A 22,852-nucleotide genomic window follows, 5' to 3' on the forward strand; every position below is an offset into this window, starting at 1 on the left:
ACTGACTTTGTACCCACTTTTGTCTGCCTCTCTCAGTAGCTTGTTTCTATGCAATGTTCGGGAGACATTGCTCATCATGGTAGTTTAGGTATCTATCTCTGCAAGCTGTTTGTTAGTAAAATAAACGAATAAAATGTTTCCGTGTGAATACAACCACAGTTTATTTGTGATAAGGCTAGTTGACAAACTGTTTTTCTACCTTATGTCATAGACACAGATGTTTTCTCATTATACCCACACACACACAGACACACACACACACACACACACGGGCTGTTTCACAAGTTTCTTCTTTCTTCCAGAGGCAGAGGTCAAGGGGGATGAAGGAACAGAGGCAGGTGCTCCCCCTGCTGTTTCACTCCTCAGTTGCCCATACAATGCTGAGGGCCCAAGCTGGGTTCTGGAGGCACAATCCAGGTCTCCCAAATGGATGACAGGAACCCAACTTCTTGAACCACCACTGCTGCCTCCCAGAGACCACATTGCAGGGAGCTGGAGCAGAAGCTGGAATGAGAGTCAAACCCCAGGGAACTTCAAGGTTGGATGTGGGTATCCTGACAATCAAGGCAGTAGGCCATGCTTGCAGCTATTTATCCTATTTGCTTATTGCAGTTAATTTTATCCGTTTTAAAAATTGCATCATTATCATGAATCATGTAATATGTTTCTAAAGCCAGCAAGTAGGAGAGACATTTACTACCTGTTAACCTAAATCAAATGCAATATGAACACGGTTGATACTTGAGCACCTAGAGGCTACTCCCCACCCAGTTCCCACTGTCAGCAGCTAGTCTGAGGTCCTGCTCAGAGCACTCTAGGGCTTCATCCCTTCCTCCTACCAACCTGTGGAGCACCTCCCGGAGGCTCAAGGCCTCCTGGTCCAATGGGTTTCTCTTTAGTTTCCTTGAAACCAGTTGCTCCAAGGATTTGATACTTTTATCCCTGGCATATGAGTCCTTTCTTATTGTAACTGCCTGTAAATAATGGGTAATGGCATCAACTTCAGATTTTTTTTGAAATTGTTGAAATTGACCATAGGAGAAATGTATATTTTGCTGTATGTGTTCCTGGAGTGGTGTCATGCACAGCACTTTTTGGAAAGTGTCTTCAGCTTTTTCATGATCGCCTGCAGTTACGTACATGCGGGCCAGGTCCACATAAGCCACTTCAAACGTGGGCTTTTGTTTGACAGCATATTCAAAGTGAAATATGGCTAATTGAATCAATCTGTCCACATTCTCCCTATCCTGCCTTGTAGGCTGCATGTGGGTAGCATTCATTATTTGGTTTGTTTTTTTCTTGTAGCAGAGGCCTATCTGCTGGTGAAGAAAGGCAGAGCTGGGTGTTGCCTTCAAGGCCATTTTTAAGTACTTCAGAGCTTCATCCACACGGCCTTGTCTGCGGAAAAACTTGGCTGCGTATCGAAAGACATAGGTCTGGGAGGACGTGTGAGCCAGAGCTTCCTCCAAGCACTCTCTTCCTTCGGCATCTTGTCCTACATCCTGCAGCTTCAGAGCAAGCAGAGCTTTAAGGTATGCATCTTGTGGATTGAGCCTGATGGCCTTCCTTAGGGGCTGCAGAGAAAACGCATCACTGACATCGCATGGTCTTTTGGCAGGGTAATCCAGGCGATAGACAGTGATTGCATACCCTGTGTTGAATTCGGGGTTCTCAGGGTCTGCTTCCAGAGCCTTCTCAAAGCAGGCCTTGGCCCGCTCATAGTTCTTTCCTCCACACTTCAGCAAAGCCCAGCCTTCCTCACAGTCCATCTCAGGACACTGCGTACTATAACGGGTGGGGTCTGCAGACTTCTGGCACGTATTCTCCACCTTGTCCAGGTATGTCTGTGCATCTGCCAGCCTGCCCATATGATAGTACACCCAGGCGTAGTTGCCCCAGGTCACCAGACTCCTCACATCTGAGTGGTCAGCCTGGTCTCCCTGAACCACCTCTTCTGCTTCTTTCAGGTTCTCCAGGGCATCCTCATGCTTGCCTTGCAGGTGTTTCACATAGGCCAGCAGGTTGTATCCTACCTTGTTTTCAGTGTCTAGAAATTGAATCTCTTCCAGGATTCTGTCTTCTAGGTCAGGCAACCCAGTGTCTTCGATGAGCAGCCCCCATGTGAAGTGACATCTCAGCTTCTGCAGCCTGTCCTTCAGCGGATGCTCCTCAGCACACTCACTGTGAAACAACAGCAGAGTTTGTTAGGTGAGGACTCTAACAGCAAACAGAGAACTGTAGCACCTTGAGCCATTTTAGTCTAGTTTTGAGGCCTCACACTTAGACTTCCTTTCGAGTGCCTGTATTTTTAAGACACTCATGACTGTGAATGTCACACAGTTGTCTGTCTAGGGGTTCCAGTACGTTTCAGTTAAACAACCATTGTTTGATTCTGGGTCCTTTTTTATAAAGGTGGACTACAATAGCACTTCTCACACTGGGCTTGAGGAGGATTAATAAGTCTAGAGTAGGCACATGCTATATGAAACTTGCCTATTTTGCTAATATATTTTGGACTGAGACCCATCAGAATTGCAAAATCCCAGGAACTGTTATTGATTTTAGTATCTTAGTCTCCATATATGGCAACAAATATAGACCAAGAAAAAGAAGTTCTATTTACCCAGTTTTTTTTCACTGCTTACTTGAAATAAGTATAGATTCTCATGAAATGACTAAGGCAGTGCAGTGATCCTGTGTTTCTTCCACTCTGTTTCTCTCAATGATCCTATCTTAAGCAGTTAACATCCAATAGCAGGATCAGGAATTGACACTGGCACAACAGTGTAGGTATGTTGTTCCGTGGTTTTTCTCATGTGAATAAACTGTGGAGTCACCACCTCAAGTAACACAGAAAGGCATCCCATCACTGCAACAGTCCCCTTAGGATAACCCTTTAGAATCAACCTGTGATTGCTTCACCATACTCCCAAGCACCCCTGGTCTTTTGGAACTACTACTTTGACTTTCATCTCTCTAATACTGCTATTTCAGGAACATTCTTTGAAGGCAGAATGTCGTGGAGCATGCAAATAGCAATCAGTGTAAGACATCACAAAACAGGATGTATCAGAAAACCATGACTCTCTTAATGCAGAAAAGACATTTGACAAAACTTAACATTCTCCCATGATACAAATACTCAACGCACAGGTAATAGAAGGAAGCTACCTCAACACAATCAAGGCCACATATGGAAAATCCCACAGCTAGCATCCTATTCAATGCTAGAAGGTTGAAATCATCTTCTAAGGTCAGGAACACAGGGAAGGATGCCTCTTCCACCACTTCTATTGAATATAGACCTTACATGTAGCATATTTTGATGATTCCATGCATAAACTGTTAGAACTAATTTTAAAAATTTAACCGAGCTTCAGAATATAAAACCAACATTCAAAAATCACTGTACACACTAGCAATGAACAACCTGAAAAAATACAAGAAAATCACTTATAATCTTATGAAAAAGAATAAAATATTAAGGAATAAACTTTAAAAAGAGGCAAGATAATTGTATGCTGAAAGAATTAGAGACAAAAACAATTGGGAGGACATCCCTTGATCCAGTAGGAAAATTTAATATTGTTAAGCTATCTTTACTATCCAAAGCAGTCTACAGATTTCATTAATGTCCCATCAAAACCCCAACACTATTTTCTCAGAATTGGAAAACTCATTCTAATTCTATCTGTGAAATGCCAAAGCCAAAAGTATCTTGAAGATGGAATACACATTTGATATCCCATACTTCCTGTTTTCCTGCAGGAATCAAAATATCATGTTCTTGGTATAAAGACAGAAGGTATAAACCAGGGACTAGAACAGGGAGCCTAGAAATCAACCCTTGATTATAGAGTTTTATTTGTGAGCCCTAGAAAAATAACAAAATTCCACAGACTGACTGGTTTAACAATGTCTTTTTTTAGAATTATGGAGAGAAGAGAAATCACAGATGAAGGTGCCAGACAATCTGCTCCTCGTGAGCACTCCTTGTGATGACTCCCAATGTAATAGCTAATTAGTATACTAAGGGATATTGAAACAAGAAATCAAAGTAATAATATGAGTTCTAGTGATGAAGATTCAGTTGGCAACGTATAGACATTCTTAGGGTCAAGCGTATGTACATGTTTGCGTGCATGTTCCCAAGCAGGGACTCCAGCCAAGACTCACGGCCAGGAGGACGACAATGATCTGCGGATGGCCTGCGTTCCCCCAGGAAGAAGTAACTGCTAATCTAAGATGCAGTCCAACTGACACAGGAGCCCGGCTGGACAGAGAGCGAGAGCAGAAGACTGCAGGGCAAAGCCATAAACTTCTCATGCCACATCCCCACAACATGACCCACAAAGCAAATGCGAGGCCTCGGGACTGCAGCTGACACAGCCCCTCGGCCCTGCACGTCCTCCGTGGTGAGCAGCCTGCAGAAAACGCTGTCTGCATGAACAAGCTGCCCAGCCCTGCCCAGACTGCACAAGTGCAGCTGGTAGAAGAGACTCTGGAGATCGGAGTCATTTCTCCCTTCCTGAAAAACTCTGTCTCTCTTCCCTCCACTCTGCGGGTAGAGTATTTGAAAAGGTTCCTTTGATTAACGAAAAGAAACAAAAACACATGGGTGGAAAATCCTTTCTGTGTGTGGTTATGAATATGCATCTCCACAGTCTTCTACACGCACAGGCACATGTCCACTTTCCAACACACTCCAGTCCATACACAGCCACTCAAATAGAGTCATGAGCAAACGTGTCCACACCTGTTGAGACAGTGGTGACGAACATCTGCTCAAAATCTCTATAGGCATAGCGCAGAGAGGCTGAGAACTCCTTACCTCATGGTTGCTGAGAAGGAGGCAGAAGTCTGCAGGTTTCCTGAGCCGGACTGTGCCCTCTGAGACCTGGCCCGTGTGCGTTGTGGATTCCACATAAACTGAGCACTGCAAAAGTGGTGTATCAGCAGAAAATGTTTTAGCTGTAGGCGTATCCTTACCAATCAACATTGGAACTGAGAACAGAAATGAAACTGCAACAGGTCGATTTCCTGTTTCTGAAAAAGAAACTTAAATGTTGAGTGCTTTCTCTGTCCTCTTTTGAAAACTGAGAGGAGACTGATGAGAACGTTGTACTCGTGTACCATTGCCTCTTTCCTGTCCTTGCAGAGAACTGGAGCTGGCAGATGCAGGTTAGGGCAGAGGCCTGGGAGCCTAGAGCAGGGGACCGTGATAACCATGGGGTGACCTTGGGAAAGCTGCCCCCAATCTGTGTACCTGTTTGCTTACTGGAAGCAAGCAGTTCTCATTTCACAGCACAAGAGTTCACAAAATTCTCAATGGAAGTTTTTTGTGATTTTTTATGTGTTTTGAAGACAGAGTTATTGAGAGCAGAGCAAGAGAGAGAGGGATCTTCCATGCGCTAATTGACACCCAAGATGTCAGCAATTTTTGGAGGTGCGCTGAACTGAAACCAGGAACAAGGCGTTTCTTCCAGTTCTCTCATGCGGGTCAGGGACCCCAGGTTTTGGGCCACCTTCTACTGTTTTCCCAGGCCATAGCAGAGAGCTGGATTGGAACTGGAGCAGCCAGGATTCATACAGGTGCCAAAATGGGATGCCGGCACTGCTGGCAGTGGCTTCCCAAGCTACACCACAGTGCTGGCTCCTAAATGGAAGTCTTAACTCTCATTTGCTGCCATTCTGAGAGATGACATATTATTGATTCTACTATAACTATGCATACCCTGCTAACAGTGATTTTACTCCTTCTTAGTCATAGGAACAGGGTGCATGTCTGTGTCAGCATGTTGAGTCTTCAATCAGAACAATTTTGGCCTTAAGAAAATGCATTTCTCATTCTCATTGAGTAGCGCTTTGTGTAGCTGTGTAAGTTGATCTAACTCCCAGATACGAGTATCGTGGCTCTGCAGGACTGTCATAGCTATGTCCAGTCCCCTGGTGCTCTGGCACCCTAGATTGGATCTACCCTACCAGCCACCTGTTACTTTCTTCGGCCATTAGAGGTTGGAAAGAGCCTTGCTGAGCTTTGGATCCTGGGTAGAGGTTGGCTCTTTTTTTTAATTGAAATACAGTTTATTCTTTTAGAGTGTTTAATTAGTTTTCAACAGAGTCAATGTAGTTCATAGATACAAGTCTAAGACTATATTGATACTCCTCCTCCCCCCAACTCCATTTCTCCCCTTCTCTCACTCCCAGCCTTCCTCACCCTTTCTTTTTCTCATTTTTGAGATAAAATAGTTTAAATTTATGTTAAAGGAAAAAGGCTTAACGTTTGAATAAAACGTTTAGCAGGCAAAGAAAAAAAGTATTAGAAATGGTCTGTTTTCTGAGAGCACAGTTCCTTTGGATGCTTCTCGATGATCAGTTGGGTTTCCATTTCCCAGTGCATCAGGTATCATGTAGAGAAGGGAACAATACGTTTATCCAGCCATTGCTCTGAATTACACAGCACTCCTAGTTCTAGGTGTGTCACTCAGGCGGATTCATCATTCAGAATCCTGCCTAGTATTTGCTGGAAATAAATGGACCCAGAGTGACACAGGAAAGAGTGCCATTAAGCAAAGTGGAGGCAGCTGTGTGTGCATTGATAAATATGTGTTAATATGTGGGCTGCATATTCCCTTTGGTTTGTAAAGTTGTAATTCCCAGGAACCAGGAGTCCTCCTCTCTTCTGTCCAAAAACGGTGACTTCTACAGGACACATTACAATTGGTCATGACAATTGGAAGTTATCACAACAAGAGAAGGAGTGATATGTGCACTGTGCTAATATATTGCAATGGATGCAACGAGGCTGAAGGTCAGGTAACAGCGTCTCTGGATGCCATGTTGGATCCAACGGTCGGCTACCCATCTCTAGTCTACCTCTGCTTGGCTGGGCTGCAGTCTCTGCAAGACTTCATTTCTTTGTCTGGTTCCTGTCAGGTGGGGCTTGGTGTTGCCACGCCCTCCCTGCCTCTGGTGCAGTGACTGCAAGACCATGCTTTGCTGTGTGATCCTGGTGGGTGGGGCGGGGCCTGCCATCTAGTATCCCTGGGGTGCAATTTTTGCCAGACCACGTTTGCTGTCTGCTTTCCGGTTTCTGGCATGTTGGGGTTCTCGGTTGTGACAGGCAATCTCAAGTTTATTCAGATGATAAAACAAGAGATTTTGTATGGATTAGCGGATCCCAGTCCTCCCTGCACTTTAGAATCCTCCAGGGAAGTTCTAAACACAGTACTAACTAGACTGCATCCCAGGCCAAGCTGCCCAAGGCCAGATGCACATGCAGTCTCTGCATCCCAAGGACAGGCCTCTGCATGGACGGCTGGGCTGGACCTCGGCACATGGTGGTGTCTGCTGTCTTCTGCACGTCTGAAATCCTCTGATAAGCTGTCTGGGACTTCTTCCCTGGATACCGTTCCTTGGATTGCAGGTTCCAGGGTCTTTATAACTCTGTGCCGTGTACCCCATGTACACAATGGGCAATGAACCTCTCAGTCTCCATGGAACAAGCCAACAGTGAATGAAAATGCAAACATCCTCACTGTGGAAGCTGACCTTTAACTGACTTTGTACCCACTTTCGTCAGCCTCTCTCAGTAGCTTGTTTCTATGCAATGTTCGGGAGACATTGCTCATCATGGTAGTTTAGGTATCTATCTCTGCAAGCTGTTTGTTAGTAAAATAAATGAATAAAATGTTTCCGTGTGAATACAACCACAGTTTATTTGTGATAAGGCTAGTTGACAAACTGTTTTTCTACCTTATGTCATAGACACAGATGTTTTCTCTTTATACACACACACACACACACACACACACGGGCTGTTTCACAAGTTTCTTCTTTCTTCCAGAGGCAGAGGTCAAGGGGGATGAAGGAACAGAGGCAGGTGCTCCCCCTGCTGTTTCACTCCTCAGTTGCCCATACAATGCTGAGGGCCCAAGCTGGGTTCTGGAGGCACAATCCAGGTCTCCCAAATGGATGACAGGAACCCAACTTCTTGAACCACCACTGCTGCCTCCCAGAGACCACATTGCAGGGAGCTGGAGCAGAAGCTGGAATGAGAGTCAAACCCCAGGGAACTTCAAGGTTGGATGTGGGTATCCTGACAATCAAAGCAGTAGGCCATGCTTGCAGCTATTTATCCTATTTGCTTATTGCAGCTAATTTTATCCGTTTTAAAAACTGCATCATTATCATGAATTACGTAAAATCTTTCTAAAGCCAGCAAGTAGGAGAGAAGTTTACCACTTGTTAACCTAAATCAAATGCAATTGAAAGTGGTTGGTACTTGAGCACCTAGTGGTTACTCCCCACCTGGTTCCCTCGTCAGCAACTAGTCTCAGGGGCTGCTCAGAGCACTCCAGGGCTTCATTGAATTCTCCTTTCAGCTTTGGCCCAATCTCGTGAGGCTCAAGCTTTCCAGGTCTAATTGGTTTCTCTTTAGTTTCCTTGAAGCCAATTTTCCAAGGCATTGATACTTTTATCCCTGGCGTATGAGTCCTTTCCTATTTTAACTGCCTTTAAATGATGGCAAAATGCATCATCTTCAGTTTTTTTTGAAATTGCTTTATGTGATCAAAGTAGGAATGTGTATCTTAGTATGTTTTGTTGGATGATCTCCTTTCTTTGGGAAATGTCAGTTTTTTTTTTTTTCTGATCACCTGCAATTACATACATGCCAATCATTGTACATAAGCAATCTCAAATGTGGGTAGTAGTTTCACAGCATATTCACAATCAAATATGGCTAATTGAACCAATCTGTCTACAGTGTTCCTATGCTGCCTCTACACTACATGTTTGTAGTACTTAAAAACTGCACTAAGCTATGAGCCATGTCATTTTCAGCTTGGGCACTCCAAAAAGAGTTTCCCGAAGCATAGGTAATATTCTTAGCTGTGACATAAAGTCCAACAATGTGTTTGGATCATGTCCATCCTTTTGATTGCTAGTAGCTAGACTGATACAAACAGAAGCCCGAGTTTATTATAAGGCTTGGCTCATGGACCCCATGTTTTTGGTTTCAGGAGGGCCTTGGGAGATGGAAATCTAGGTATGGAATGCTGGAGTGACTACTAAAGTCTTCTCTTTCATGGTAAGTCTCATCATTGCTCACTTGTTTTACTGTTATTTTGTGCCAGGTCAAAGCCCTGGTTGCATGAAGAAGTCTCCTCTGTTTGGGACAACAGCTAGTCTGACGATTGAAACTGTTTCTTCCAAAGGCAAAATCAGAAGCAAAATGAATCTGCTTGGCCCAGCATGCCCTGCTTGCCCCAAATGGTATTAAGCATCTGTGGTGTATGTGTATAGGGATGTGATGTAGAAGAATGGATGTTCTTGTCATAGGCATTTGGAGGGAAGGGGAAAAGTGAAAACAGCAGGGCAGGCAACGGAAATTGATTTGTATCCTCACAGGTTTTATATGTTTGAAGGTAGTGCTTGGAAAAGATGATGTTATATTTCGTTTTGAGTACCTTACTTGGATAACGGTGATCTCCATTTCAGAACATGGAGTTGAGGTCAGCAGCCAGCCTTAGAGCCTTCTCATAACACAGCAGGGCTTTGCTCACTTCCCCTCTCAATTTGTGGATGAGCCCAAGGAGGGCGGTACTTTCCACAACTTGGACATTCCGGTTCACACGTCTTTCTGCCAATCTCTCTAAAGCCTTGAGCAGTTTTTCCCTGGCATGGGATATTTTTTCTATTTTTAGACCTTTTAGATACTGAGTGATGGCTTTGTCTTCAGATTTCCAGTGATATGCTAAGAAATTACCGTAGCTGTAATGAATTTCTTGTTGGATGTGATCATCACTGTTCGGGATGCATAATGCTTTCTGAAAATGTTCCTCAGCCTCTTTGTACTGGCGTATTTCTGCATACATCTCAGCCAGGTGAACATGAGCCAATTCAAATGTCGGCTTTAGAACTGAAGCCTTTTGAAATTCATTTATGGCTAATTGAACCAATCTGTCCACATTCTCCCTATCCCGTCCTCTAGGCGGCATGTGGGTAGCATTCTTTATTTGGATCATTTGTTCCCTGTAGCAGAGGCCTATCTGGTGATGAAGAAAGACAGATCTGGGTGTTGCCTTCAAGGCCCTTTTTAGGTACTTCAGAGCTTCATCCACACGGCCTTGTCTGCGGAAAAACTTGGCTGCGTATCGAAAGACATAGGTCTGGGAGGACGTGTGAGCCAGAGCTTCCTCCATGCACTCTCTTCCTTCGGCCTCCTCTCCTAAATCCTGCAGCTTCAGAGCAAGCAGAGCTTTAAGGTATGCATCTTGTGGATTGAGCCTGATGGCCTTCCTTAAGGGCTGCAGAGAAAACGCATCACTGACATCGTATGGTCTTTTGGCAGGGTAATCCAGGCGGTAGACAGTGATTGCATACCCTGTGTTGAATTCGGGGTTCTCAGGGTCTGCTTCCAGAGCCTTCTCAAAGCAGGCCTTGGCCCGCTCATAATTTTTTCTTCCACACTTCAGCAAAGCCCAGCCTTCCTCACAGTCCATCTCAGGGCACTCCATTCTATAGCGGGAGGGGTCTGCAGACTTCTGGCACGTGTTCTCCACCTTGTCCAGGTACGTCTGTGCATCTGCCAGCCTGCCCATGTGGTAGTACACCCAGGCGTAGTTGCTCCAGGTCACCAGACTCCTCACATCTGAGTGGTCAGCCTGGTCTCCCTGAACCACCTCTTCTGCTTCTTTCAGGTTCTCCAGGGCATCCTCATTCTTGCCTTGCAGGTGTTTCACATAGGCCAGCAGGTTGTATCCTATCTTGTGTTCAGTGTCTAGAAATTGAATCTCTTCCCAGATCCTGTTTTCTAAATCCGGCATTTCAATGTCTTCAATTAACAACTCCCATGTAAAATGGCATCTCACCTGAACCAGTCTATCATTAATCTGATATCCATGGGATTTCTCACTGAAAAAAAAAATAGTTCAAAAAATGTTAGGGGTATTTACTCTACTGGAAATGAAGCTAGCACTTCACCTGAATAGTCCCAACAACAAACCCCTAACTAGTACACCTGCCTACATTATGTGTTTTCTCTATATTCTATGTGTGTTGACATAGAAAACCTCAAAATGGGGGTAGATGTTGTGATGTAGCAGGTTAAATCACCACTTGTCATGTCTGCATCTCTTATGGGTTCAGTTCATGTCCTGGCTGCTCCACTTCTGATCCAGCTCCCTGCAACAGGCCTGGGAAAGCAGCAAAAGATGGCCAAAGTGGTTGCAGCGCTGTCACCCATGTGGGAAAACTGGAAGAATCCCCTGGCTTCCGCTTGACCCCGCCCTTGCCATTGTGGCCATTTGAGGGAGTGAACCAGTGGATGGAAGATCTCTCTCTGTCTATGTCTGTCTCTATCCTTCTCTCTGCAACTCTGCCATTCAAATAAATAAATAAATCTTTAAGAAAGCCTCAGGAATCTCTAATGATTTTATAGTGCCAACAGGTGGGTTATGTGTAGTGTGAAAGTCAACCCAAAAGAGACTAATTCTGCCAGCATCAGATCAATTTCAAGGTCACCATCAATACTGGAGAACAAAACCGTTCTCCATCTTCTGCCTCTCTACAACATTGTGGTCTGCTCTAAGACTTCCAGAACAAACATAGAGAGAAGAGGCACAGAAGGGTGGATTCCAAACTCATTTGCCCCCATGTTTCCAACACCTACACATGTCTTTGTTCTGTCTCCTCCTAGGAAGGGTTATGAATATACATGAGAGCCAACTGTGGTTTCCAATCATTGATTTTACAAACACTTAAGTTAGGTTAGAGAATATGGTAGGGTATTCTGCCTTATTGGGCAGTATAAAGTTATCCAATCTTCAGAAAAAGTTATTGAGAGGTTGAGAAATTGGTGGAATCATTTCACAATGTCAGACTTACCATATGGGTTCAGTGGATGAGAGAACATTGCATAAAGTCATATGTAAGTCCCACTTCTGTAAATTGGGAACAGTGATGCCATGTAATCATATAGCCCAGTGAAGGATATATATCCCAAATCTCTAAAATTAGAGAAATCCATTGGCTACTCAAAGGGAAGAGTGAATAATAAGAGGTCAATGGGACTAGAAGTTTTCTTTCCAATATTTCTCCCTCCTATGAAGTGAACATGAAGTCCCATTCCCCCTACAACTTGAAGGAAGAAAAAGAAATTTGTTTCTAATAGTTGAAAAAGTGATCCTTGTGTTCTACATAAGTGTGTTTGGCTCTCTGTTCTGAACTAATTATCTTACATCTTATACTTGACACATTTTCTACCCTTTAGGTCCAAAAAAAGATCTCAGAAGGAACCCTTTTTAAATTTTCTTTTAAGCCTATGTTTGGCAATATTTAGCAAAAACCACCATTTTCATATAAGCCCCACTGTCATCACTCTTTTTTTTTTTTTTTGACAGGCAGAGTGAACAGTGAGAGAGAGAGACAGAGAGAAAGGTCTTCCTTTGCCATTGGTTCACCCTCCAATGGCCGCTGCGGCCGGCGAGCTGCAGCTGGCGCACTGCGCTGATCCGATGGCAGGAGCCAGGTGCTTATCCTGGTCTCCTATGGGGTGCAGGGCCCAAGGACTTGGGCCATCCTCCGCTGCACTCCCTGGCCACAGCAGAGAGCTGGCCTGGAAGAGGGGTAACCGGGACAGAATCCGGCGCCCCGACCGGGACTAGAACCCGGTGTGCCAGCGCCGCAGGCAGAGGATTAGCCTACTGAGCCGCAGCGCTGGCCTCACCATCATCATTCTTAATATCTAACCATAATCTAATTCCAAAAAACTAGACTATGAAGTACTCATTCACAAATGATGTATTACATTACCCAGGTAGGCAGCCAATATTCAGGTTTGCTCTTGCCTCTGCAAGTACAGCTGGTAGCTCTATGTGGCTTTCTCATTTCAACCACAACGTCTCCACTTCAAAAGCTACCCACAATGCATAGATTTTTTTTCCTTGAGTGAATTTTTGCCCCACTGCCAAGCCACAGCCTCAACGGTAGACATGCGTCTATGAAAGATGACATAAGTGACACAGAGTCTGTTCCTGCTTTATGACAGGCCTGTGTAACAACTGCTGAGGGGAGAAGCTTCAGAAACTTGGCTCTTTACCAACCAAGCATGGGCAAGAAATATCAGTCACTGAAACCTGTGTACGTGTGTGTGTTGCTGGTGGTGTTGGGGTCATGGGGGAGATTAGAAGAGAGTAAGGTCGATATTGACCCAAGAATGCACTGAAAATAGTCACCTCTCCTAAGGGAGATGGAACCTGGAGGAGCTTTTGACCCAAATGCTCCATTTTTGCCCACTGTAGTCCTTGGTGTGATGAGGAAAATCCAGGGACAATCCTTCACGCAGACTGCCTTTACTCTTGTTGTCTGGAATATATAATTGGGGATGAGTCATTTCCTGCTCTCTAAGCATGTACCCTAATCTCATGCACCTTGGCTGCTGGCTCAGCTAGCTTGTTTGTGAGTAGAAATAGACTTATTTTTCTGAGTGATGTAATCAGGTCCAGAGTGGCCTGCATTGATAAGTGGAAAGTATGCAGGTTTCAGCCCTCACCAAGATTGCAGAACTAGTATGCAACTAGGACAACTTGAAGAGCTTTAAGAAATTAGGGTTCTTTCTTATGGGAAGTTATTTGTAGATAAGTATAATTTTTTCTTCTGGGCCTGGGCTCTGGAAAGACCATAGTGTAAAATATATCAGCGTGGAGATGTTCTCAATTTCTAAAATAGGAATGCTAAGAACCTAAAGGCTGCCTGTTACTCAGTGAGTACACTGAGAATACTGTTATTGGTAGTATCTATAGTAGTATCACATTGCGAATATGTTCCTGGGTGGTGACCTAATTTCTCTGTGCATGTGGAAGATGGGAATTTGTCATCACAAGTTGTCTAGAATTCACCTGGCACCTGGATTTTTTCTCCTTAGGGTATTTTCATCAGTGAACTTGAATGTAGGGAGGCACTCAATTTGCTTCTCTGTGCCAGTACCACTAGGATCAGGAATATTTTGATGTAGTCTTTATCCAGTCTAGGATAGTCCAGAGCCCCATTTGACCATCTCACAGCAGGGGTTCCAGAAACATAAGCAATAGGTCATTACAAAACCTCTCACTTAGGCTAACCTCCAGGATTGGGGGGGAGAGAGAGGGCTTGTTTTCTGTCAATTCACAGATGCAGACCCAGCTCTGCTTCCCATTCTAGCTGCTTGCTAATGCACCCTGGGAGGCAGACGGCATTGGATCAAGAGTTCGTGGGAGACTAGATAGGTTTCCTAGTTCCTGGATTTGGCCTGGTCCAGCCCAGGATGACATGGACATTTGGGAGTGAACCAGCTGTGGGGGCTCTGTCCACCTCTCTGTCTTTCTAAGAAACAAACTAAATCAAAAAATTCTTGTCTAGTATACTCTTGTGGTGAATTCCTTTACAATCATTCAAGTTCAATTTCTTCTCAGGACAGATATTCAAATACAGTTGAATGGAAGCAGTTCTAGTGTTGTATAGCCAGTAGGGTAATTGGAGAGTCTACAACAATTATACATTTCAAAGATTCCCAACACATAGAAATGACAATATTTGAGGAAATTGAAATGTTAATTAGCCTGATTTGATCACTACATATTATAACCCTGTTCCTCATTAAGATGTGCACATACTACATGTCAGTTTAAAAAGAAATAGAAAAAAAGAGACAGGTATAGATGTTTTCTGGAAAAGGATCCTGGAGGAGGGACCTGTTTAGTATAAGCTGTTTGTCCCCTACTGTCTGCAACATCATGTGTGGGAACACATCAGACTGCTTTCCTGCAATTTAGTACTAAACAAACCTGTAAATCAAGGACTATCTTTTTCCTGGAATAAATACATCACAACTCCTGTAAGAGTTCTTATTTTCTAACATCTAGTCTTTCAAATGTTAACCTGTGACATGAACAGCTGGAAGACTCCAAACCTAGAGACAGATGGGCCCACCCCGGAGTTTCTGAGTCAGCAGACTGAGGTGCAGCCTGAGAATCTGTGTTTCTAACAAGTTCCCAGGTCATGATAATGCTGCTAGTCAGGGGAGCACACTTCAAGAAGAGGTGATTTAGTGAACAGAAAATTCCACGGTTATCACAATATCTAGTTTCATGGCATTCACAAAACTTTAACTTGGTATCAATAAAAAAGTAGACATCTTTGAAAATAGTTTCTTCTCCCCACCTGGCTTTAAACAAATTATCAGATGAAAAATAGCTTCCTCTCTTGCTCAGCTGGATGCTCAAAAGGATCTCAATGTTCTTGCCTGAACTGGTCCCTTGCCTGTCTCTCTTCCAGGCTCAGACCTCTGTTCTCCCTTGAAGTCTGTATACGTCCCCTGGGAAAGTGTTGCTTCATTGAAAACTTCTACCCAAATGCCATCTCCCTTGGAATTTAGAAGGCTACCTCATTAACTCCCTGAAGACCTCTGCTGCTCTTACTGGCTAAGCTGTGTAATGGGACAGTTAGGAAACCTCTGTACACACATTCTCATCTTGCCCCATCTGGACTTACTTACCTCCATTCTTTACCATGCCATCTGCTTGGAGAAGTTGACTTCAACTGCACCTGTTTGATTTTTTACTTTCTCTTCTGTTTGGCCACTGGGAGGCAGCAGTCAAATTAGAGTGTGTAAGGAATGTACTGTGCTTGGCTTAGGTTGTCAGGTGTTGAGTTGTCCACAAAAAGGCCTCTTGCTGAGGCTGTTCCCTACAGCTACAGCTCAGAGTCTCCCTAGGTCTGGTGACTGCTCCCTCCTCTTGCCCCTGTAATGCTAGGCCTGCCACATTACTCCCATTGTTGGTCACCATCATCTTCCAGCACTTCCTCCTGCTGGTTTCCCTGAACCTTGTCCACATAATCTTAAATAGCCTCCTTAAATTTCCCAAGTTACCAGGATGAGGAGGCCTGTCAGCATTAGAACCATGAATACAACAGCTCCCTTAGGTGGAGACCTACCCAAGAACTGATTCCTAAGGAGAGATTTGAAATATCAAAGTGCACAGAAATAAGGAGAAAATCTTTACCTCATGGTGCTGCAAGGCAACAGGTGCTTTTCAGGGCTTAAGTCAGTCTGGGAGGCTGCTCCTCCAAGGTTTGTCCACAGAGGTCTAGGGCTTCTCAGACAACCACGGTGCTTATATATGGAAGGTGTCTCCAAGCAACTTTGCATGCTCTCAAGGCCCAATGAAATTGGCAGTTTCCATATTGGTGAAAATGAAACCTTGAGAGAAATAACTCTGTTTTGGCACCCTAGATGATGTGTGAATGAAGCAGTTTTGATGTGTAGAATCTCTGTGGGTGTCAAGGTGGCCTTGGAGATAAGAGAGTAACTGAATCTTCTGAGGACATTCAGTGTTGCAGAAAGGCAACCCAGTGGAGGACAGGGATGTGTATCTATAGAAAATGTCAGACTCAGCTGTCAAATTTGTTACTGTTACTTGTACCTAGCCAGGTGTTTCCAGGGACAGTGGGATAGCTCTTTGGACCTGGGTCAGAAGTTTATGCCTAGAGGAATTCTGTAAAAAGCTATTGCCCACTTGTAGAAAAACAAGGTCGCAAATGGTTACATCTTCCATGAGGCTGTGTGTTCTGCAAAATGACTCCTTCTAGGTTTTGAGATGTTGGTCTGAAATAAAAGTCTTGTGTTGTTTACAACCTTTAGCAGCATTTATATTACTGTCAAGCCTGTTGGTTGTTTTGATGATCTTTACTGATCCTCATGAATAATTCAGAACAAACATGATTGAACTGATTGGGAGAGAAACGTGTGCAGAGCCAGAGAATGGAACTCTTGTGAAGTGTTACTGAATGATCTTTTCAGTCTCTGTATCCTGGTTATAAGGGGGGCAATGCACCAAGATAAGTGAAAGGGGGCAAAAGCTGAGAGCAATTTTCCTTTGAGTGTGTTTAAGACAGGATTATCAGTTTCATTATAGCCTACTCTTAATTGTCAAGTGACGCTGTGGCTTGACTGTGCTGTTGCATCAGGATCGTATTTCCCAGGCTCACTTGGGGGTAAGATTTGATCATGTACTCAAGTTTAATGGAAACTGAGCAAATGTTACCGTGTCACTTCCAAACCTAACCCATAAAAATAGTCATTCAGGGCCTTCCATGTTTTTCCCCTTTTGTGGGAATATCTGAAAGCAGCATATTAAAGATGGTGGAGTCAACAGAGCAGGCATTTAGCATTGGGCTAAGATCCCTATGTCCCACCCTAGAGTGCCTGGATTTGATTTCCAGCTCCAGCTCCTGACTTCAATTTCCTGCCACTGTAGACCCAGGGAGATGATGGTCATGACCCACACAGTTAGGTTCCTGCCACCCACATGGGAGACCTGGATGGCATTCTAAGCTACATGTACTTACTTATAAAATCCTCTTAGGTGAGATGAAATGGGGTACTACCTGGAAAGCCTGTCTCATTTAAGAGTTTAATTGCAAGTGTTGCTTTAACAATGGAGAACAAATCCCTTCACCCCTGTGTTCTGGGTTGACCATCAGCCAGAGTCCTTCCCCACGAAGGGAGATGTGTCTCATGGTATGTCTCCAACCATGCAGCTCCAAAGAGAAGGGCTTTTTGTTCTGAGTTGCAGGCCAGGGCAATCTAGATATTCCCATCTTAGAGCTCAGGTCAGGGATCCCTGGTCATGCCCAAGTGCAGAGCCTGGCCCCAGCTCATGTGCAGCTGGCATCCAGCCCCTTCATGGTAGAGGAGAGGAAAAGATCAAAGAGGGATTGTTTTCGCTCAGTTCTCTCCCTCCAGTTTTGAGTCAGATGGGAGGTTCATAGTAAGCTGAGTTTTCAGGTATAAACATTTTCTGCAGGGCATTAGCCATAATCTGTTTTGAAAAATGGGATGGAAACATAAGTAAATGCCAAAATGAATGTTAGGAGAGCTGCTGCTTATGCTGAGAGTGGAATTTTTGTGCATAAAATATATGCTTACTAACAGCGTATCAGGGAAACAGCAGGTGTCTATCACATGGTCACACTGAATTTGGCAGCAAGCCTGGTTCTGTGCATTTCTGGCTCAGCTGATTAGGTATTCAGACTTGCCTGCTATGTCCTTGGTATAAACAAGCTCATTAAACTACACAGGATGGAGCAGCATTAAGGAGAGGAAACAGCCAACAGTGTGTGTGTGTGTGTGTGTGTGTGTACACACAGGAAAGAGCAATGTAGAAACTTGTGAGGGAAACTCATTTCCAATAGGACTCCCACTAGTAGAAATGAAATTTAAGCTGAGAATTATGAGCCTGCTATCAGGATTCCAGGATCAGCTCTATGTTTGACTGACAAGCTGGGTGAACTTGATTTCACTGAAACTCTGCCTCATCTACTGGATAAAATGGTTGGCCTTAAACAGTGGTTTACAACTTTGCTTGCAAATTAGAAAATTCTCTGGAACTCTTTTTTAACAAACACATGTATTTACTTAGAAGCATTCAAAATGGCAACAAAACAGCTGTGACTTTTTTTTTTGCAATTGTACAGTGGAATTCAGTTAACAACATTATTTTGTTTGAGCTGCATCAGAGATAACTGAAGATGAAAAAAACACCATGCCACAGATCCCTAATTTGTGCTGTGCACCAACAAGAAGCTACTTTTAATTTCCATGCTACTTTACAATTTCTATACTCTTACCAGGCAAGGTTAATGGGTATTAAAGGTTAATGGCTATTAAAAATACCACCAGGACAGGGATTTTAAAGACACATTCAGTAATGTGCTAACACACACACATACACACACACAAACAGTGAAGATTATAAACAATTCTATTTATTTATCTGAGAGACAGAGTTACAAAAATCTTCCATTCACTGGTTCACTCTGTAAATGGTCACCACGGCCAAAGCCAAGACCCAGGAGCTTCTTCCAGGTCTTCCATGCAGGTACATGGGTCCAAGCACTTGGGCCATCCTCTGCTGCTTTCCCAGGCCATAAGCAGAGAGCTGGATCTGAGGAGGAGCAGCTGGGACTCGAACCAGTCCACATAAAGGACGCCGGCATTGCATGCAGAGCCTTAGCCTACTATGCCACGGCACTGGCCCCTGGCGTTATTTTTTATCATCATCTTCTTCATCTTCATCCTCATCTTTGTCGTTCGTCTTCCATAATCTTCTTTTTCTTGCTCTTTTCACCTTGACAACCCCCTTTTTTGCTGTATCGGGCTTTCCCTTGCTGAGTATGTGGCAATATCCTTTTCATATTTTTCCTTCAGCTTAGCAGTCATGTTCCATCAGCCTGCTTGTCATCTGCGGCAGTGTTCTTCCACATCTCTCTCAGTTTCTTCACAACATCGCCAACGGATAGGCCAGCATGTTCTCCTTTGATTTTTGGACGATACTCAGAACATAACAAGAAAAAGGCTGAAGGAGGCCTCTTGGGTATAGGGGATCCTTGAACTTGTTTTTGTCTCTCCTTTAAGAGGGGTATAGATTTTCAATTCCAACAAGCTTGTCTGCCTTTGCCACATCTTTAAGCTTTCTTAAGGAGCCAACACTGTGGCATAGCAGGTGACAACGTGAAGAGACAACAGATACAGCATAAAAAGACAAGAGCCAGTCAGCAAAAGAGAGAGGGGCCACAAAAAGGGCAAAAGGACAGGGGGACAAGGAGCCAGCAATGAGGAGATACAGACCACACAGCAAGAGAGCTATAGGGGACAGGAGCAACAGAGACACAGGAGGGGCGGACTGAGAGACTGGGGACATGTGACAGAGACAGGCCACAGAGGTAAGAGGTAAGGGACAGGAGAAACAGAGACAGGATTGGGGGAGAGAAAGATAGGCCACTGGTTCAGAGAGACAGGAAACAGGGAGACACAGAGGGAGGGCACTGGGGACAGAAAAGAGACACACAGATGGGGGCATGAAAGTGACAGGCCTCAGAGGGGGAGAAAAATCAAGGGACAGAGAGATTGAGGATGGAGTGAAAGACTGGGGACAATGAGAGAGAGGCCATAGAAGAGAAATTCTACAAATGAAAGACAGGGTACAATGGGGCAGAGAGACAAGGAGAGAGAGAGAGAGAGAGAGAGAGAGAGAGAGAGAGAGACAAGAGGTGGGGGAGAGACAGGCAGACAAGGGATGGGAGAGAGACAGGGAAGTGGGGAGAGAGAGAGGGGGGCAGGAGAGAGACAGGGAAGAGAGGGAGAGGCAGGCTACAGAGGGAGAAAAAATAGGAGATGGGAGAGGACAGAGAGATGGAAGAGACAGGAGATAGTTGGGGAGAAGGAGAGAGAGATAGCCTATAGAAAGAGAGAGAAAAGGACAGGGAGAGAGAGTAGCAAGGGGCAGAGAGACACAAGCCACAACGAGACAAAACAGTGGACACTGGAACAGAGACTGGTGAAAGGGAGGAGAAAGGCCACAAAGGGAGAGTGACAAGTGATAGAGACAGAGGACAGGCTACAGAATTAGGACAGAGGGCGTAAGAGACAGGGAACAGGAGGACAGAGAGAGACAAGGAACAGGGCATAGAATGTCAGGCCTCAGAGGGAGAGACAGGGCACAGAGGGGGAGACAGGCCATGCAGTCACAGAGACACAGCTGACAAGGGGACAGAGAAACTGGGAACAGGGGGACAGACAGACAGAAGACCAAGGTTGAGAGAGACAGCCATCAGGGGAAGATTGAGAGAGGCCAGAGGGAGATAGCTGCAGGGGACAGATGGTCGGGAGAAAGATGGAAAGAGAGAAAGATGACATGGCAACAGAAAGACAGGGGACAGAGGGAGAGACAGGCCATAGAGGGCGAGGGAGGCAACCAAGGTAGGAGGGAGACACTGGCCACAGGATCTAAGAGAACAAGAGAGAGACAGGACTGGAGAACAAGACAGGTCACAGAGGGAGTGACAGAAGAAAGAAGAGGAGAGAGACTGAGTACAGGGAACAGAGACAGGGGACATGGGGACCAAGGTACAGGGGACAGGTCGGGGGAGAGATAGGACACAGAGTGAGAAGACAGGGGTGATGGGGAGAGACAGGGTTAGGGGAACAGAGAGGGGACATGGTGTGAGAGATACAGGTCAGAGTGAGAGCGCGACCACGGATGGGAACAGAGAGACGGGGAAAGGGCGACAGATAAACTGGAGTTGAGGGAGAGAAATAGGCCAGAGATGAGACACACAGGGAACCAGGGTGGGGAGGGGGAGAGAGGGGCAGGCCAGTCAGGGAGAGAACAACAGAGCAGAGAGATGGGTCACAGACAACGAATCTAGAGGGAGACAGGGGACATTGGGACAGAAACAGGGGACTCATTGTGAGAGAGATGGGTCAGAGAGGGCTAGAGACACAGTGGAGAGAGTGAGAAAGTTGGGGAATGGGGGGAAAGACTGGGGCCAGGGGAGAAACAGCACACAGAGGTAGAGACAAGGCACATGGAGACTGTGGGACAGAGGACAGTGGGAGAGGGAAGCATTCCATAGAGGGAGAGAGAGACAGGGGCCAGGTGGATTGAGAGACAGAGTAAAGGAGGGGAGAAAGACAGTCTGCAGAGGGGACAGTGATAGGGCCCAGGGTCAAAGGAAACAGACAGGAGATGGCTAACAGTGAAACTAGGGACTAGGGAGAGACAGGCCTCAGAGTGGGAGAGAGTCAAGGTACAGGTGGGGAGATAGGTGATAGGACATAGAGACCAGAGACAGGTAGGGACAGCGATGGGGAAGAGAGGAAGAGAGGCAGGGACAGGATGACAGGGACAGAGGGCAATGGGAGAGAGAGGCCATAGAGACAAGAAGACAGGAGGATAGGTAAAGATGGGGGGAGGGGAGACAGGGGACAGTGAGAGAGAGAGACAGGAAAGAGGGAGAATAAAGACAGGACAGAAGGAGAGATGGGGATAGAAAGACAGAGGATCAAGGGGAGAGATGTCACAGAGGAAGTGGGAGAAAAGGGAGAGAGATACAGAGACAGGATGGGAGGGGAGGGAGACAGGTCATGGAAGAAGACAGGGGGCAGGTGGAGATGACCAAGTCCACAGATGGTGAGAGAGACAAGGGATGGAGTTAGAGACAAGCCACAGGGGTCAGAGTGACAACTGGGGAAGAGTGAGACATGCTACAGGGTGAGAGAAAGTGTCAGAAGACAAGAGGAGAGAGACACAGGGGACAGCACAACAGCAAGACAGTGTGGGAGACAGAAGGCCACAGAGGGAGAGAGCAAGGCTGGGGACAGTGAGACACAGAAACATAGTACAGAGCAAGAGAGAGATGAGCTACAGGGAGAGAGAGACAGGGAACAGAAGTCAGAGAGGCCACACAGTCACAGAGTCAGTCGGGAAACAAGTGGAGAGAAGCAGGGGACAGTGGGGAGGGAGACAGGCACGTGGTGAGCAGGGCCAAGGGACAAGTGTGGATAGGTTAGGGGATGGGGGAAACAGACAGTAGGAGAGAGGGACAAACTTCGGGGTGTGAGTGACACAGCCTCAGGTAGAGAGAGAAGAGATGGGGAAGAGAAAGGCAGTACACAGAGGCTGAGAGATACAGAAGAGAGTGGCACAGCGACAGAGCACAGTGGGAGACTCAGGGGACTTGTGATTATACAGAGAGGGTACAAGGCAAAGAGGCCTTAGAGGGATCTTGAGGACAGAGAGGTTAGAAGGAGACAGACTGGGGACAGGGAGAGAAAGGCCACAAAGGGAGAGAGACAGAGGAGAGGGGGATGGAGAGATAAAGGGGACAGATAGGCTACAACAGAGGAGAGGCGGGGGGATTTGTGACAGAGAAAAGGAAGGCAGGGATGGGTAGAGAGGAAGACATCCTATAGAGGGACAGAGGACCAGGGGCACAGACAGCGGACAGGGGGAGGTGGAGACACACCAGA

General features: G+C 45.4%; 3 protein-coding genes across 4 annotated transcripts in view; all 3 read right to left on the reverse strand.

Moving 5' to 3' along the window:
• The window catches only part of LOC100345918 (protein IFIT1 homolog B-like), a 27,112-nt gene extending 24,931 nt beyond the window's left edge, over positions 1–2,181 (reverse strand). The window contains exon 1 of the mRNA XM_089314800.1: positions 2,034–2,181. The gene's annotated coding sequence lies outside the window, so the exon portion shown is untranslated. The remainder of the gene's footprint in view (positions 1–2,033) is intronic.
• Positions 137–4,935, reverse strand: LOC127484271 (antiviral innate immune response effector IFIT1). The gene is made up of 2 exons (XM_051824378.3): positions 4,832–4,935; positions 137–2,181 (listed from the first exon to the last, which is right to left on the reverse strand). Exons 1-2 carry the CDS (start codon positions 4,924–4,926, stop codon positions 750–752), a joined length of 1,527 nt encoding a protein of 508 aa, XP_051680338.3. The 5' UTR covers positions 4,927–4,935; the 3' UTR covers positions 137–749.
• Positions 4,936–7,692: 2,757 nt separating this feature from the next.
• Positions 7,693–16,129, reverse strand: LOC100342069 (protein IFIT1 homolog B). 2 transcript variants are annotated; one of them, XM_089314799.1, is made up of 3 exons: positions 16,044–16,129; positions 13,239–13,368; positions 7,693–10,917 (listed from the first exon to the last, which is right to left on the reverse strand). In XM_089314799.1, the coding sequence occupies exon 3, from the start codon at positions 10,827–10,829 to the stop codon at positions 9,498–9,500; it is 1,332 nt and encodes a 443-aa protein (XP_089170925.1). In that variant the 5' UTR covers positions 10,830–10,917; positions 13,239–13,368; positions 16,044–16,129; the 3' UTR covers positions 7,693–9,497. The 2 variants fall into 2 exon arrangements, with proteins under 2 accessions (XP_089170925.1, XP_008268389.4); XM_008270167.5 differs by lacking the exon at positions 13,239–13,368.
• Between the last annotated feature and the right edge of the window lie 6,723 nt (positions 16,130–22,852).

This window comes from Oryctolagus cuniculus, chromosome 15 (assembly GCF_051225735.1).
Source record: "Oryctolagus cuniculus isolate XC-2025 breed Fujian yellow rabbit chromosome 15, ASM5122573v1, whole genome shotgun sequence".
NCBI lineage: Eukaryota > Metazoa > Chordata > Mammalia > Lagomorpha > Leporidae > Oryctolagus > Oryctolagus cuniculus.

What these genes read in the sequence shown, in the direction of transcription:
- LOC127484271 (XM_051824378.3), bottom strand. Translation starts at nt 4,926, where the DNA reads ATGTGGAATCCACAACGCACACGGGCCAGGTCTCAGAGGGCACAGTCC. An exon ending in TCCTTCTCAGCAACCATGAG is followed by an intron (nt 2,182 to 4,831) that starts GTAAGGAGTTCT and finishes GTTGTTTCACAG; the next exon opens with TGAGTGTGCTGAGGAGCATC.